Below are 17,869 nucleotides of genomic sequence, written 5' to 3' on the forward strand. Positions count from 1 at the left end.
TTCTGGGGTTTGTCCCCACAAGGGAGAGATTGTACACTTCATATCAGGTAAAACAGTAACAATTTATGTGGATTTCTCAGTAGTTTGGTTTGGAGACTCCTAATATAACGGTGGGCTTCTGTGGAGGTCAGACATCTGGCTGACCAAAAGAAAACACTAATACTTATCTGATGTAACACTATCAGGACTCTTAGTAACTCCTCCTTCAAGCCCTTTTTTTTTCTTTTGGTGTAAACTTGTCTTATCTCTCCCCAAATGCTGACATGCTAAATGTTTCCAGCATTTTCTGTTTTTCGTGCCATGTCAAAGCAGCTTTGTAGAGGACAGCCACAAATCTCCCATTGCTGGAGTGGGCAGACTCTGACATGGAAAGGGAATTCCTTAAAGTCCAGTAATCTCTCTTGTTTTTCTATTGATGTCATTAGCACTTCCTGATTAAGCAAAAGTATTCAAATCATTGACAAATAGGATGTTGATGGTTTACCTCTGTTATAGTAGTCACTGCACTTTAACAAGGTTTTTGAAATTAGATGTCTTACTGTTCACATTTACGATGTACCGTGCTACAATTATTCAAAAACAAATCCACGTACGACAGTATCTAAAGCAAAATACTGCGGATGCTGGAAATCTGAAATAAAAACAGAAAATGCTGGAAATACTCAGCAAGTCAGGCAGCATCTTAGGAATCATGGGAACATAGGAACAGGAGAAGGCCATTCAGCCTGCTCTGCCATTTGATAAGATCATGGCTGATCTGTGATCTAACTCCATATACCTGCCTTTGGCCCATATCCCTTAATACTTTTGGTTGCCAAAAAGCTATCTATCTCACATTTAAATTTAGCAATTGAGCTAGTATCAATTGCCGTTTGCGGAAGAGAGTTCCAAACTTCTACAACCCTTTGTGTGTAGAAATGTTTTCTAATCTCGCTCCTGAAAGGTCTGGCTCTAATTTTTAGACTGTGCCCCCCTACTCCTAAAATCCCCAACCAGCGGAAATAGTTTCGCTCTATCCACCCTATCTGTTCCCCTTAATATCTTATAAACTTCGATCAGATCACTCCTTAACCTTCGAAACTCCAGAGAATACAACCCCAATTTGTGTAATTTTCTTCAGTTCAGGTCTTTGAACTGAAATGTTAACTCTGTTTCTTTCTGCACAGATGCTGCCTGACTTGCTGAGTATTTCCAGCATTTTCTGTTTTTATTCCATGCACAACAGCAGGTTACTTACATTAAAAGCTGCCTTTAAAGTGAAGTATTATGGATATGATAGAATTCAATTTGTGGCATGGTGTGTGGCCGTCTACCAATTTGACGCCAGCACAAAGTTTGCCAGAAGTGCAGTGCATTTGTCACAATTTCAAAATTCATGCTGTAGCACACTGAATGCAATGCTGTTTTACAATATTATGCATCAGATTGCTATTTGATGCTTGTGACACATGCATTTCAAACGCAGTACTGGGTGAGACACAAGGTAGCTTGATAAAGTGGTCACTCAGGTGAGGAATGGAATTGGTGACTATCAAAAAGTCTAGCTGTGTATGTGAGAGAGGAGGGGAAGGGAAAAGAGCCTCATTTGTGGGTCTCTCTCTCTGGAGGCTATGTGTAGAGGAAGGCTATGAGGTATGCAAAAGACTACAGTTAGAACCAGGTGTTTTTAAATAAATGATGCTGTGTTACTGGTATTCCAAAGAACTATGTTGAAATACCTTTTTTAAATTGTAATTGTAGTTGTATTTTTTTAAATTGAGGTGGATTGCCATGAGGAAAATGGAACAGTTTCAACCTTTTGCACTCTCGTTTTGAGGTCCTCAATTGGATTAAGAATAACTGTCTCTAACTTACTCTGTTTCAGAATAGCCCCTTTGCCCATGTCAGCAAGACTGTCCAATATTTTCCTTACCCATTTTAGGTACACCAGGAATGCATTTTGGGAAATTGCCCATGGTTTTTCTTTGCTTTCATTTTAAGAAGCAGCAAATTTGCCCTTAATTGCTTTATGGCAGGAATATTAAGACAGCAACTGCTAACTATGGGGAAAGCGGTGGGGGGAGAAACTGAAAGCGAAAAAGAGGCTGTGGAACCATTGGAGAGGAAGCTGATAAGTAGGAATGTGGTGGGAAGGAGGTGCCTGATGGTCTGAAAGAGGCTAGGGGAAATTTGGGTTCGCCTCTCCCACAAGGTTGTTGGAACCCAATTTTCTTCAATAATGGCAGATCCCAGCAACCTCCTTCCAATAATTCTGAACTCTGTCCCAGAATGCTTTCCAATCCTGATGGAGCCCAGGATTCCCCTGCCCTCTCTCCCAGATCCTGGGATCCTTTGTCAATGCTCGCAAGGCTCACAGAATCATACCTTTCAGCCAACGTCCCAGACTCTTCCATCACCATCCCTGGGTATGTCCTGCAGGGCAGACCCACCAGAGGTGGTGGTACAGTGATATACAGTCAGGAGGGAGTGGCCCTGGGAGTCCTCAACATTGACTCCGGACCCCATGAAATCTCACGGCATCAGGTCAAACATGGCCAAAGAAACCTCCTGCTGATTACCACCTACCGCCTTCCCTTAGCTGATGAATTAGTCCTCCTCCATGTTGAGCACCACTTGGAGGAAGCACTGAGGGTAGCAAGGGCCAGAATTTACTCAGGATGGGGGACTTGAATGTCCATCACCAAGAGTGGCTCGGTAGCACCACAACTGACCGAGCTGGCCGAGTCCTGAAGGACATAGCTGCCAGACTGGGCCTGCGGCAGGTGGTGAGCGAACCAACACGAGGGAAAAACATACTTGACCTCGTCCTCACCAATCTACCTGTTGCAGATGAATCTGTCCATGACAATATTGGTAGGAGTGACCACCGCACAGTCCTTGTGGAGACCACGTCCCGTCTTCGCACTGAGGACACCATCCAACGTGTTGTGTGGCACTACCACCGTGCTAAATGGGATAGATTCAGAACAGATCTAGCTGCTTAAAACTGGGCATCCATGAGGCGCTGTGGGCCATCAGCAGCAGCAGAATTGTATTCCAGCACAATCTGTAACCTCATGGCCCGGCATATTCCTCACTCTACCATTACCAACAAGCCAGGGGATCAACCCTGAAGAGTGCAGAAGAGCATGCCGGGAGCAGCACCAGGCATACCTAAAAATGAGGTGCCAACCTGGTGAAGCTCCGATATCCCCACCATCACAGAAGCCACTTTTCAGCCAATTCGATTCACTCCACAGTAGGGATTACAGTGGCAGTAGGGATTGTGGATGCTTTGGTGATAGTTTTCCAAAATTCCCTGGACTGAGGAGAGGTCCCGTCAGATTGGAAAACTGCTAATGTAACACCGTTATTTAAAGAGGGTAGTAGGCAGAAGGCTGGAAATTATAGACCAGTTAGCCTAACATCTGTGGTGGGTAAAATTTTGGAGTCTATTATTAAGGAGACAGTAACGGAACATTTAGATAAGCATAATTTAATAGGACAAAGTCAGCATGGCTTTATGAAGGGGAAGTCATGTCTGACAAATTTGCTTGAGTTCTTTGAGGATATAACGTACAGGGTGGATAAAGGGGAACCAGTGGACGTAGTGTATTTAGACTTCCAGAAGGCATTCGACAAGGTGCCACATAAAAGATTATTACTTAAGATAAAAAAATCACGGGATTGGGGGTAATATTCGGGCATGGGTGGAGGATTGGTTATCGAACAGGAGGCAGAGAGTTGGGATAAATGGTTCATTCTCGGACTGGCAACCAGTAACCAGTGGTGTTCCACAGGGGTCGGTGCTGGGTCCCCAACTCTTTACAATCTATATTAACGATTTGGAGGAGGGGACCGAGTGCAACATATCAAAATCTGCAGATGATACAAAGGTGGGAGTGAAAGTAGAGAGTGAGGAGGACATAAAAAACCTGCAGGGGGATATAGACAGGCTGGGTGAGTGGGCGGAGATTTGGCAGATGCAATATAATATTGGAAAATGTGAGGTTATGCACTTTGGCAGGAAAAATCAGAGAGCAAGTTATTTTCTTAATGGCGAGAGACTGGAAAGTACTGCAGTACAAAGGGATCTGGGGGTCCCAGTGCAAGAAAATCAAAAAGTTGGTATGCAGGTGCAGCAGGTGATCAAGAAAGCCAACGGAATGTTGGCTTTTATTGCTAGGGGGATAGAATATAAAAACAGGGAGCTATTGCTGCAGTTATATAAGGTATTGGTGAGACCGCACCTGGAATACTGCATACAGTTTTGGTGTCCACACTTAAGAAAAGACATACTTGCTCTCGAGGCAGTAGAAAGAAGGTTCACTCGGTTAATCCCGGGGATGAGGGGGTGGACATATGAGGAGAGGTTGAGTAGATTGGGACTCTACTCATTGGAGTTCAGAAGAATCAGAGGCGATCTTATTGAAACATATAAGATTGTGAAGGGGCTTGATCGGGTGGATGCAGTAAGGATGTTCCCAAAGATGGGTGAAACTAGAACGAGGGGGCATCATCTTAGAATAAGGGGCTGCTCTTTCAAAACTGAGATGAGGAGAAACTTCTTCACTCAGAGGGTGGTAGGTCTGTGGAATTTGCTGCCCCAGGAAGCTGTGGAAGCTACATCACTAGATAAATTTAAAACAGAAATAGACAGTTTCCTAGAAGTAAAGGGAATTAGGGGTTATGGGAGCGGGCAGGAAATTGGACATGAAGCTGAGTTCGGATCGGTCAATGCCCTGTGGGTGGCGGAGAGGGCCCAGGGGCTGAGTGGCCGGGTCCTGCTCCTATTTCTTGTGTTCTTTAGATTTGTGGATGGGATCAGATCAGCCATGAACTTATTGAATGGCGGAGCAGGCTCGAGGGGCCGATTGGCCTACTCCTGCTCCTATTTCTTATGTTCTTATGTTCCACGTGATATCAAGAAACGACTGAGTGCACTGGATACAGCAAAGGCTATGGGCCCAGACAACATCCTGGCTGTAGTGCTGAAGACTTGTGCTCCAGAACTAGCCGTGCCTCTAGCCAAACTGTTCCAGTACAGATACAACACTGGCATCTACCCGACAATGTGGAAAATTGCCCAGTCCACAATTGTCCTGTCCACAAAAAGCAGGACAAATCCAATCCGGCCAACTACTGCCCCATCAGTCTACTCTCAATCATCAGCAAAGTGATGGAAGGTGTCGTCGACAGTGCTATCAAGCGGCACTTACTCTCCAATAACCTGCTCATCGATACTCAGTTTGGGTTCCGCCAGGACCACTCGGCTCCAGACCTCATTACAGCCTTGGTCCAAACATGGACAAAAGAGCTGAATTCCAGAGGTGAAGTGAGAGTGACTGCCCTTGAAATCAAGGCAGCATTTGACCAAGTGTGGCACCAAGGAGCCCTAGTAAAATTGAAGTCAATGGGAATCAGGGGGAAAACTCTCCAGTGGTTGGAGTCATACCTGGCACAAAGGAAGATGGTAGTGGTTGTTGGAGGCCAATCATCTCAGCCCCAGGACATTGCTGCAGGAGTTCCTCAGGGCTGTGTCCTAGGCCCAACCATCTTCAGCTTTTTTTTTATTTGTTCATGGGATGTGGGCGTCGCTGGCGAGGCCAGCATTTATTGCCCATCCCTAATTGCCCTTGAGAAGGTGGTGGTGAGCCGCCTTCTTGAACCGCTGCAGTCCGTGTGGTGAAGGTTCTCCCACAGTGCACAGCTGCTTCATCAATGACCTTCCCTCCATCATAAGGTCAGAAATGGGGATGTTCACTGTTGATTGCACAGTGTACAGTTCCATTCGCAATCCCTCAGATAATGAAGCAGTCCAGGCCCGCATGCAGCAAGACCTGGACAACATCCACGCTTGGGCTGATAAGTGGCAAGTAACATTCGCGCCAGACAAGTGCCAGGCAATGACCATCTCCAGCAAGAGAGAGTCTAACCACCTCCCCTTGATATTCAACGACATTACCATCGCCGAATCCCCCACCATCAACATCCTGGGGGTCACCATTGACCAGAAACTTAACTGGACCACCACATAAATACTGTGGCTACAAGAGCAGGTCAGAGGCTGGGTATTCTGCGGCGAGTGACTCACCTCCTGCCTCCCCAAAGCCTTTCCACCATCTACAAGGCACAAGTCAGGAGTGTGATGGAATACTCTCCACTTGCCTGGATGAGTGCAGCTCCAACAACACTCAAGAAGCTCGACAGCATTCCAGGACAAAGCAGCCCGCTTGATTGGTACCCCATCCACCGCCCTATACATTCACTCCCTCCACCACCGGCGCACTGTGGCTGCAGTGTGTACCATCCACAGGATGCACTGCAGCAACTCGCCAAGGCTTCTTCGACAGCACCTCCCATACCCGCAACCTCTACCACCTAGAAGGACAAGGGCAGCAAGCACATGGGAACACCAGCACCTGCACGTTCCTCTCCAAGTCACACACTATCCCGACTTGGAAATATGTCGCCATTCCTTCATCGTCGCTGGGTCAAAATCCTGGAATTCCCTTCCTAACAGCACTGTGGGAGAACCTTCACCACATGGACTGCAGCGGTTCAAGAAGGCGGCTCACCACCACCTTCTCAAGGGCATTTAGGGATGGGCATTTAGGCATTTAGGTTGCGGGTATGGCCTTGCCAGCGATGCCCACATCCCATGAATGAATTTTTTAAAAAACAAACCCCTAAGACAGCATTCCCAGTGGTTCAAGATTGCAGGAACTATCCCAGTGTTCCCAGAAGTTTCATAAGAACATAAGAAATAGGAGCAGGAGTAGGCCAATCGGCCCCTTGAGCCTGCTCCGCCATTCAATAAGATCATGGCTGATCTGATCCTAACCTCAAATCTAAATTCATGTCCAATTTCCTGCCCGCTCCCCGTAACCCCTAATTCCCTTTACTTCTAGGAAACTGTCTATTTCTGTTTTAAATTTATTTAATGATGTAGCTTCCACAGCTTCCTGGGGCAGCAAATTCCACAGACCTACTACCCTCTGAGTGAAGAAGTTTCTCCTCATCTCAGTTTTGAAAGAGCAGCCCCTTATTCTAAGATTATGCCCCCTAGTTCTAGTTTCACCCATCCTTGGGAACATCCTTACCGCATCCACCCGATCAAGCCCCTTCACAATCTTGTATGTTTCAATAAGGTCGCCTCTCATTCTTCTGAACTCCAATGAGTAGAGTCCCAATCTCCTCAACCTCTCCTCATATGTCCGCCCCCTCACCCCCGGGATTAACCGAGTGAACCTTCTTTGTACTGCCTCGAGAGCAAGTATGTCTTTTCTTAAGTATGGAGACCAAAACTGTATGCAGTATTCCAGGTGCGGTCTCACCAATACCTTTCCTCTCTACTGGTCCTGGAATCCTCTTCCCAGTACTTGCACACCAGGCCAATTTCCCAGTGCTCTTGGTGGCTACTTCCTAATGCTGATATCTCTGTATCCCTGGTAAAACCACTTGGCATAACACCCATGGTTTTATAAAACTCCTGACCCATTGTATTAAGAGGAATATACTAAATTTGGTTATTTTACACTGTAGGAGTTAATGTAACGGCATGCATCTTTTAAGCCCTAAACTTTTCTATATGCATTCAGCTAGCATCACCACTAATCTAATCATTAAGTTTAAAATATAGAGAATTCAAATCGTTTGCAAGTTGGAATAATATATTGCATTTATCCATAACACTTGAAAATGGTTTGAAATATGATCGTCTCTTAAACTAATGGACTGATGGATTCGGAACCATAAGTACATTATAAGAATGCTGTTTGCTGCAAATGTGTAACAGATGTTGGATTGTACAATCTTTCAAGTACCATAATTACCTGCTGCGTGATTATACTACTTGATAAATGTAACTACAATTTAATATTTGGTGGCTGTATAATAAAAAAAAAATGAAATGAGTGGAGGAAAAGATTCCAGCAAAGTCTTAAAATGAGATTGCACAACAGTTCCGGATTATTTCATTTCTTTTCCTTCCTTATAAGGTCTCCAGTTCACAAAATATTTCTTGACCAAGGCAGTGGATAGGTGACAATTACATCCACTGCTAATTTCACTATTAAGCCAGCTACTAATGGCTGTGCAAGTGCAGCCTTTGTGCCTCACCCTCTTCCCCATTCCCAAGGCAAAGTACCTGGTTTCTCCTTGGTCCTTTTTTTGGCAACCAGGTCCACTAGTGAGAATAAAGATAAATTTACATTCTACTACTTTGTGGCATACACATTACAGTGGTAATGTGCCACAATACTGCCCTGATAGCAATTTTGATCTTTGCCATGTGTGTATACGTTTTTATAAAGGAACTAAAATGGTTACTCCTTGTAATAATAACAAAAAAAATTGTGAACCTGTTTAAAAAATACTACGATATTAGGACTAAATTTTAATATTGTTATACTAAGAAAAAATTATTTGTTGCAGGGTGAAGGACGTCGATAGATTTAAGGATTTGTTGTCTCGACTTCATTTTGTACCGATTCCTGTCTATGCTCTGGGAAACTGGATACCTGCTATCTTCTATTCCTGGAGATGTCAAGGGCACAACTGTGGGCTCTCTCAAGCTGTTTTCACTTCACCAGGTATAACCAATGGTTTTCAAAGTGGAATGTTTAGTGCTTGGAGTTAACGTTTGTCTCATGCACATAAGTTGAATCTTAAACCCACTGGCATTGAATCTAATTGATATAACCTTTTCATAGCGTTATTGCTGAATACAAAGTAAGTAAAGAAATATTCAAAACAACAGTATTTTAAAAAACTACTGTGACTATTAGCTTTAGGAAAGTCACCAGGCCCACATGGTGTTCATCCCAGAATACTAAAGAAGGTTGATGAGAAGCTAACTGAGGCACTAACCGTGATTTTCCAGAAACTTTTGGAAATGGAAGTACTGCCAATTGTTTGTAGGATAGTACATGTTTACACCCATGTTCAGGAAAGGAGAAAGGGGAAACTACTTTTCCCTTGCTTTCTATAGTGAATTTGCAGAATAGTATCAAAGTACATCATAGAGAAACATCAGTACCTTTCAATGTCACAAAGCAAAACCTCATCCCAAACAATACCATTAGCGCAGAATTTTTATCCAATGATTTAAGCTGTATAAAAGGTTTTTTTTGAGTTTTTAATGTTTTTTCTACTGACCGTGTTTCACAGCTGTTTTGTAATTTTCTTCTTGGTTGACATGTAACTCAAATTGTCACAGTACACACCTGGGAATTGTAGGTTCACAAAAACAAGGTGAGTAAAAAGAAAGAACTCGCAATTATATACCACCTTTCATGACCTCAGGATGACCCAAAGTGTTTCACAATCACTGACTGACTTATTTTTGAAGTGCAGTGATGTCATTTTGTGGCAAATACAGGAGTGAATTTGTGCTCAGCAAGGTCCAACAAGTTGAAAATGAATGAATGACCAGCTATTTTTATTGTGCTGTTGGTTGAGGGAAGAATGTTAACTAGGACACCAGGAGCACTCTCTGCTCTTCTCCAAATGGGGAATCTTTTATGTTTACCTGAGCAGACAGGCAGGGCCTCGACTTAACATTTAATGTGAAAGATGGCATCTGTGGGAATTCAGAGAACAGTACTGCACTGAAGTGTCCACCTATATTATGTACTTATCTGTAGTGGGCGGGAACCAACACCACCTGCTTAAGAAGTGAACACTACGAACTGAGCTAAACTGATCCAAACCACAGCTAACTTTGCTTTTCCCTGCCACTTGTTCATGTAACAGTGGTGTGGTTTTCATTGGCCAACTGCTTTTCTAGCACATCCTTCTCATTTGAACATCTTACTTTCTTCCACCTGCCTCCTTTACAACATTTGTTGTCTAACACCTCCTAAATCCCTGGTGATTTACTCGCTGCGATCTCCTTATTCACTTTACATTAAATGACTCCTCATCCTCGGTGGATTCAACCTTCAGCTAAATTTGCCCCCACCCCACCTGCTTTTTTTTGTCTTTTCTGGCCCCACTCAATTTCATTCTGCACATCAGCTCCACATCTATATGCATGGCCACCCTCTCAACCTTACAACAAAAGTTTCAAATTAGTTTCAGCAATTTGACTCAGATTCATGGTTGTTATTGATTACAGACTGCTGGATTTGAAAAATAAATTGGTGTTTTTCAGGTGCTTGCTCATGAATGGACCTGGTTTATGATTATTTTGCATTTAGTCATTAATGTTGTGTTTGTGCCAATCAGTGCATTTAACTGAACAGACAGTGATTGTTTGAGCCAATCACAATATGTTGCCCCTTAGAAGCGTGATGCTTTTGAGGCTACATTTTTAGAAGTGACAACTTTGAGAGGTGCAATGTTATCGAGGCACACCATAGGAGTTAAAATTGTAATTCATTCTTACGGATATATACAGATGCATCTCTCCCTCTCCAAGGGAAAGTGGGTAGTTGGATCCAAAATTGGCTCAGTGGCAGGAAGGAAAGGGTAATGGTTAACGGGTGTTTTTGCGACTGGAAGGCTGTTTCCAGTGGGGTCTCACAAGGCTCAGTAGTAGGTCCTTGCTTTTTGGACTTGAATTTGGGGGGCTTGATCAAGAAGTTTGCAGATGGTACAAAAATTGGCCGTGTGGTTGATAGTGAGGAGGAAAGCTGTAGACTGCAGGAAGATATCAAATGACTGGTCAGGTGGACAGAAAAGTGGCAAATGGAATTCAATCCCGAGAAATGTGAGGTAATGCATTCAGGGAGGGCAAACACAATAAATGGGAGGATACTGAGAGGTGTAAAGGAACAAAGGGACCTTGGAGTGCATGTCCACAGATCCCTGAAGGTAGCAGGACAGGTAGATAAGGTGGTTAAAAAGGCATACGGGATACTTTCCTTTATTAGCCGAGGCATAGAATATAAGAGCAGGGAGCTAGAACTGTGTAAAAGATTGATTAGGCCATAGCTTGAGTCCTGCGTACTGTTCTGGCCACCACATTGCAGGTAAGATGTGATTGCACTAGAGAGAGTACAGAGGAGATTTACAAGGATGTTGCCAGGATTGGAGAATTCTAGCTATGAGAAAAGATTGGATCGGCTGGGGTTGTTTTCTTTAGAACAAAGGAGGCTGAGAGGAGATGTAATTGAGGTATATAAAATTATGACGGGATTTGATAGGGTGGACAGGGAGGACCTATTTCCCTTAGCAGGGGGGTCAGTGACCAGGGGGCATAGATTTAAAGTAATTGGTAGAAGGATTAGAGGGGAGCTGAGAAGAATTTTTTTCACCCAGAGGGTGGTGGGGGTCTGGAACTCACTGCCTGAAAGGGTTGTAGAGGCAGAAACCCTCAGCTCATTTAAAAAGTACTTGGATGTGCACTTGAAGTGTGGTAACCTACAGGGCTACAGACCAAGTGCTGGAAAGTGGGATTAAGCTGGATAGGTCTTTTTCGGACTGCATGGACATGATGGGCCGAATGACCCCCTTCTGTGCCATAACTTTCCATGATTAAGCATACCCTGGGTGGACCGCAGAGGGGAAAATCTGGCAGGGAGGATTTAATTTCATGAGTTACAATGAATATATTCATAGAAATTCTTATCAAGTGTTTCAAAATGTAGAATTTGTTTTATACTGTGTGTGTGTGTGTGTGTGTGTGTGTGTGTTTGTGTTTGTGTGTATGAGAATTTAAAAATCAATTTAACTTAATTCACTAATTTTGTTCTGGAGCTATGGGAAAGCCGTGATTATCATAGGATAGAACAGTCTGGATGCCTCTACAATCTGAGTATTTTGTTTTAATTATATGTGTGAGGGTGGAAAATAGAATTTCTCTCCAGATTTGTAGTGTAATTTTGAAGTTCAAATTATAAATGAATGAGGAACACTGCAGTTGGATTAATATCCTGAGACATTAGGGATAAGTGGAATGTAACAGGGACTCTATGGTATTTGAGAGAAATTTTAGAATGGGAGAATGAGAAGTAAACTCATTAATTCAGATACTACTGAGACAAAAGATATGAAGCAGATGGTCGTGCTTTAATTATTAATGCCTTTCCCTTTGCCAGATTACATTTGGGTTCATAATAGCAAGATGATTGCTGCTAAGTAATGATTTTATCCACGCTGTTGGCTAGAGACCGTTTCAGGAGAATTTTGTCCTGTGAAAATGGATGCACATTTTTCTGTAAATGTACAAGTAACTGCAATCACCTTAATTTTGTTGTAAGACCAATGGTAAGATGACTTTTACAGAGGGGCCACTGGACAGCCTAATTTTACAATGTGTATACAGAGTGCTGTAAATATAATGGTACAGTATTGGTAATTTTTCAGTATTTAAAAATGTATATCCAGTTTTCTGATGGTACACCAGCATTGCCCTCTTCTTCCTCCACATCTGGAAAAAAATCTACAGTTCAAAACATATGAATAACTGCAATTTGATCTGAGATCTAAGTGGTTGCCTCAACCTGTCTGTATCCTTTGACACGGGTTGACTACACCATCCTTCAATGCCTCTCCTCCATCATCCAGCTTGGTGGGACTGTCCTTGCCTGGTCCCATTTTTATCTTTCCAGTCGTAGCCACAGAATCACCTGTAATGGCTTCTCTTCCCGCTCTTGCACCGTTACCTCCGGAGTCCCCCAAGGATCTATCCTTGGCCCCCTCCTATTTCTCATCTACATGCCGCCCCTCGGCGACATCATCCGAAAACACAACGCCAGATTGCACATGTATGCTGATGACACCCAGCTCTACCTCACCAATAATAGTCAGCTGAGGTATTTAAACTCATTAACTGATTATGTCAAACTTTTGCCACACATTGGCATTGAATTCATGAGTGACCAACCAACCAAATGGATCTGTGTCACTAAATTCCATAACAATATATATTTTATTGCAGAATTTGAAATGCCTGTGGTTGACAAACGACTGGATGCCAGATACGATTGGATAATGAAAAGCTGGAGATCAGTACCTTATATTCTGAGGGATGGTGGTGACGGGTGTAATATTTCCTCCGAAGTAAAAGGTGCTGTGGCTTTGGTCTCTGACAAAGGGAACTGTTCCTACTTTACAAAGGTACTGCTTAAAATGATTTCTTCTTGTAAGATCCTTTTATAGAGTGTGTTTGTGTCCCCTACTGTATCCCTGGGCACAAAGCAAAGCCTTTTAATTACTTTGAGTAACTCAAGATCTGCTTTTTAATGGAATAATGGTTAGCTTGGCATTGACTGACATTAGCTATGCAGCAATTCTGATAAATTTAAGCCAGTAGTTCCAAATTATATTTTACATGATTTATAGTAGCCTGTTAACTGATGTGATGATTCTTAAATCAAATAAAGGCCAGTAGTAATGATTACATATTGCAAATGTGCAGGCAGGGTGTTGCAATGATTAACTCCAGTTTTAATTACAGAACAGAATAAATTGTTCACAAAAACATAGTGCTGTAATTATAAATCTAATGGCAGAACAAAATTTATGTTTATCCTTTTAATGTTAAAAAATATACAAGAACAGTTGAAGATTTTGCCAGTGTCGGTTCTGCTGACTTTTTGTGGGGTTTTTTAAACCTTCTTACTGTAGATTATTTTGTCTCATATTTCGAATCACTCACATGCAAGAGTCCCAACTCTCCAAGCCTTGAAGAGCATCTATCCTTGCCTTGAAGTCTAGGAAAGGTTTCGGTAATGTGTCTGTTTGGTAATTGCTGTTATGTACTGGATTGTCTTGTGCCTTAATAAGGACTCCCTCCAGACTTCAAAGGCAATAGAGCCTGGCTCATTTGAAGTTCAAAATATGAAGCAAATTTATTAAATAAACAATGAACAAGTGAATAGTGTGACTACAGTATACAATTATATGTTTACAGTGGAACATTTTTATCAACCTCCTTGAATCGATAAATGAACAAACTCTAAGATACTGGCCTAGAAATTCGGTCATGCAACACCCATCTCAGCCTCCAATATGGTGGACAGGAAGTGCATTCTCATTATTGGGAAATGAACTGCCCGCCATACTGGTAAAGGTCAAAAAATTGCCGTGCAATGCCCACGTTTGAAACAGGCATTAGGCCCTTTGCATGTGCAAATAAGGAGCCAATCGTCTGTTTGAGCTCCCCGCACCCTGGCAGCTGGTACCAGCCGCGCTCCAAAAAACCAGGCCTATCAGAATAGGTTAGCTGGTAACCAACAAGGTAAGTTTTTACAATATACTTACCTGAATGTGGAGCAGGGTAGCAGGACTACTCCTCCTGACCCCACATTCAAAGAACGCAGGCTGCTGCCAGACACCAATTTCCAAAGCTGCTGAAAACAGCAGCCAGGAGACGCCCAGCAGGATATTTTTTAGTTTCCTTGTGGGCCAGGAGGAGCAGGAGCGCTTTTCTGGGCCCCTCAAGGAAACCTAGGGCCAACCACGCCCTGGGCTTTCCTTGACAGGGATCACTCTCCCGGAGTTCTCCGATAGATTTACCTTGTGCAGGGGACATAGATCATTGAAGTGTCATGAACAGGTGCAGAAAATAATCAAGAAGGCAAATGGAATGCTGGCCTTTATATCTAGAGGACTGGAGTACAAGGGGGCAGATGTTATGCTGCAGCTACACAAAACCCTGGTTAGACCGCACCTGGAGTACTGTGAGCAGTTCTGGGCACCGCACCTTCGGAAGGACATATTGGCCTTGGAGGGAGTGCAGCGTAGGTTTACTAGAATGATACCCGGACTTCAAGGGTTAAGTTACGAGGAGAGATTACACAAATTGGGGTTGTATTCTCTGGAGTTTTGAAGGTTAAGGGGTGATCCGATCGAAGTTTATTAGATATTAAGGGGAACAGATTGGGTGGATAGAGAGAAACTATTTCCACTGGTTGGGGATTTTAGGAGTAGGGGGCACAGTCTAAAAATTAGAGCCAGACCTTTCAGGAGCGAGATTAGAAAACATTTCCACACACAAAGGGTTGTAGAAGTTTGGAACTCTCTTCCGCAAACGGCAATTGATATTAGCTCAATTGCTAAATTTAAATGTGAGATAGATAGCTCTTTGGCAACCAAAGGTATATGGAGTTAGATCACAGATCAGCCATGATCTTATCAAATGGCGGAGCAGGCACGAGGGGCTGAATGGCCTACTCCTGTTCCTATGTTCCTCCCATGGGCCTTCAGCGGCGGTCTCCTACTGCCCGAATTCCCACTCCCGCTCCCATGCACTGCCCAGGCAGTGATTCCTGCCGGGTTTGGGCAGGAGTTGAATCTTGCATATGTAAATGAGGGTTGACAGCTAAAACCTCTCTGGGCCTCCGTGACCGAGCTTGTAGCACGCCTTAGCACCCCCACGCAGCGATCCTGCCTCGAGTCAAAATCAAGGCCATAGTATTTCTTCTTCAGCCAGGAATTCCAAAGTGACACTGTTTCTTCTGGGATTTCTCTCTGTGCCAATTCTGAGAGAAATCTAACTTTTCCACTTTACCCGTAGGATAGCTCCAATTATCTCTCGGTTCAAATAGGGCCTGGAAGAGAGCAAACCGGATCACCCTGTGTTTTGGATAATTGAGCTCTGAGATTCAAAAAGAATTTGTGAGTTGAAAGGGGATCTGGCCCAGGTGGATTGGAATCAAAGATTGGCAGGTGACATAGTAAATGAGCAGTGGGAGGCCTTCAAAGAGGAGATGTTCGAGTACAGACTAGACACATTCGCATGAGGGGGAAAGGAAGGCCATCCAAAGTTAGAGCTCCCTGGATGAATAGAGATTAAAATAAAACAGAAGAAGGAGGCTTATGATGAAGTGTCGTGGTTAATAATAAATTAGAGAACCAAGCTGAATACAGAGGAGAAATTATAAAGTAAATAGGAAGGGCAAAGAGAATGTAAGGGAATAGATTAGCAGGTAACATAAAAGCAAAGCCAAAAGTCTTTTACAAACATATAAATAGTAAAAGGCTAGTCGAAGGAAGGGTGGGACCAATTAGGGACCAAAAAGAAGATCTTCTAGTGGAGGCAGAGGGTATGACTGAAATACTAAATCAGTACTTTGCATCTGTCTTTACTAAAGAAGAGGATGCTGCTAATGTCACAGTAAAGGAGGAGGAAGTAGAGAAATGCACTGCCTGATAAGGTTGTGGAAGCAGATTCAGTAATAACTTTCAAAAGGGAATTGGATAAATACTTGAAGGGGGAAAATTTGCAGGGCTATGGGGAAAGGGCAGGGGAGTGGGACTAATTGAATAGCTCTTTCAAAGAGCTGGCACAGGCATGATGGGCCGAATGGTCTCCTTTGCTGTATCATTCTATGATGTTGACATCGTCTTTGCTTCAATCACTAACTCTGATAGTGCGTTCCACAGCCTCACAACGATCTGTGTGAAATTGTTTCTCCTGCTCCCTGTTCTAAATCTCTTGCATTTATTCTTACATCTCTGTCCCCTTGTTATACACCCTCAAATCACTGGAAAGTCTGTTTCTGTCTACTCTGTCCCATTCCTTCATAATTTTAAACACCTGTATCAAATCACCCCATAAACTCCTCTCATAACAAAAACAGTCCCAGTTTTTTATGTCTTTATATGTATTTCCTCATACTAGACAGCATCCTAGTTAATCTGCGCTGGGCAGTATCTCAGAGCGGTTGGAAGTAGATAGTGATGTCCCCCAGGATTCTGTTCTGAGACTGCTTGTAAAAGCTATGTACATATATAATTTGTATATAAGGTTACAGGGAGTGTACCCTTTCTTATTGCTTCAATATCCTTTCTGTGGAGCACACTGAACTCCAACTGTGGTCTTACTAAGGTTTTATATAGGTTAACCATTACATATAACTTTTATATTATATACCTCTTGCCATAAAACGTAGTATTCAGTTAGATTTCTTTATGGCTTTACCATTTCAGGTGTTACTTTAATGTCTTGTGAACCTAAATCCCCCAAATCCCTCAAATCCCCCTGCTGTTCCACATCATGCAACCATTCCCTATTTAAAGTAGAATTATTGCTTTTTTTTATTAACATTGAATTCCCTTGGCCGCTTATTTGCCCATTTCTCCAGCTTATCAATTTCCCTTGCAGCTTCCTTTCATCCTCATAATTATTTAGTGTGCGACCTATTTTCATGTCCTCTACAAATTCAGACACCACTCCCACCAGCCCTATGTCCAAATCATTGATGTACACAGTGAACAGAAGCAGACCCAGAACAGAACCCCGTGGGACACTTATCTACTTTCAACCACTCTGAAAAGCTGCTCTTAACCTCCACTCTGTTTCGTCCCTTCTAACCAGTTTTTAATTCAATTTGCTAACCTTTCCCTAATAACCCCTTAATCTTCTCCAGTAGTCTTTTGTGTACTAATTATCAAAGGCTTTCTGAAAATCCATGTACACCATATCCACCGCATTTTCCCTATCCATCATACCTGTCACCTCCTCAAAGAACACTATTAGGTTTGCCTAGCATGATCCTCCTTTCTGAAATCTATGTTGGCTGCTTCTAATTATTTTCTCTTCATCTTTAATTAAAGATTCCCAAATTTTCTCTAGCACAGATGTTTAAGCAACTAGCCTACAATTACCCAGGTTATCTCTCTTTTTGAAAATGGTTATTATATTGGATACTCTCCAGTCCTTTGACAACATCTACTCTCAATAGAACCCTGAATCCTCTGGGGATCCTCTGGGGAAGAGTGATCATAATATGATAGAATTTCACATTGAGTTCGAGAGTGACGTACTTAAGTCCGAAACTGGAATCTTAAACTTAAACAAAGCCAATTACATAAGTATGAGGGGCGAGTCAGCTAAGGCTGATTGGGAAATTAGATTAAAGGATATGATGGTAGATAAGCAATGGCAAACATTTAAAGAAATATTTCATAATTGTCAATGAGTATACATTCCATTGAG

The 17,869-nt window shown here is 42.8% G+C and overlaps 1 protein-coding gene across 1 annotated transcript in view; it reads left to right on the forward strand.

The window, feature by feature from the left end:
- si:dkey-256h2.1 (uncharacterized protein LOC337520 homolog) overlaps positions 1–17,869 on the forward strand; it is a 209,246-nt gene that overhangs the window by 23,643 nt on the left and 167,734 nt on the right. Inside the window, exons 2-3 of the mRNA XM_068004185.1 lie at positions 8,416–8,573; positions 12,866–13,044. Coding sequence (XP_067860286.1) covers positions 8,416–8,573; positions 12,866–13,044 — 337 coding nt within the window. The remainder of the gene's footprint in view (positions 1–8,415; positions 8,574–12,865; positions 13,045–17,869) is intronic.

The sequence above is a fragment of the Heptranchias perlo genome, chromosome 2 (genome assembly GCF_035084215.1).
Source record: "Heptranchias perlo isolate sHepPer1 chromosome 2, sHepPer1.hap1, whole genome shotgun sequence".
Lineage (NCBI taxonomy): Eukaryota > Metazoa > Chordata > Chondrichthyes > Hexanchiformes > Hexanchidae > Heptranchias > Heptranchias perlo.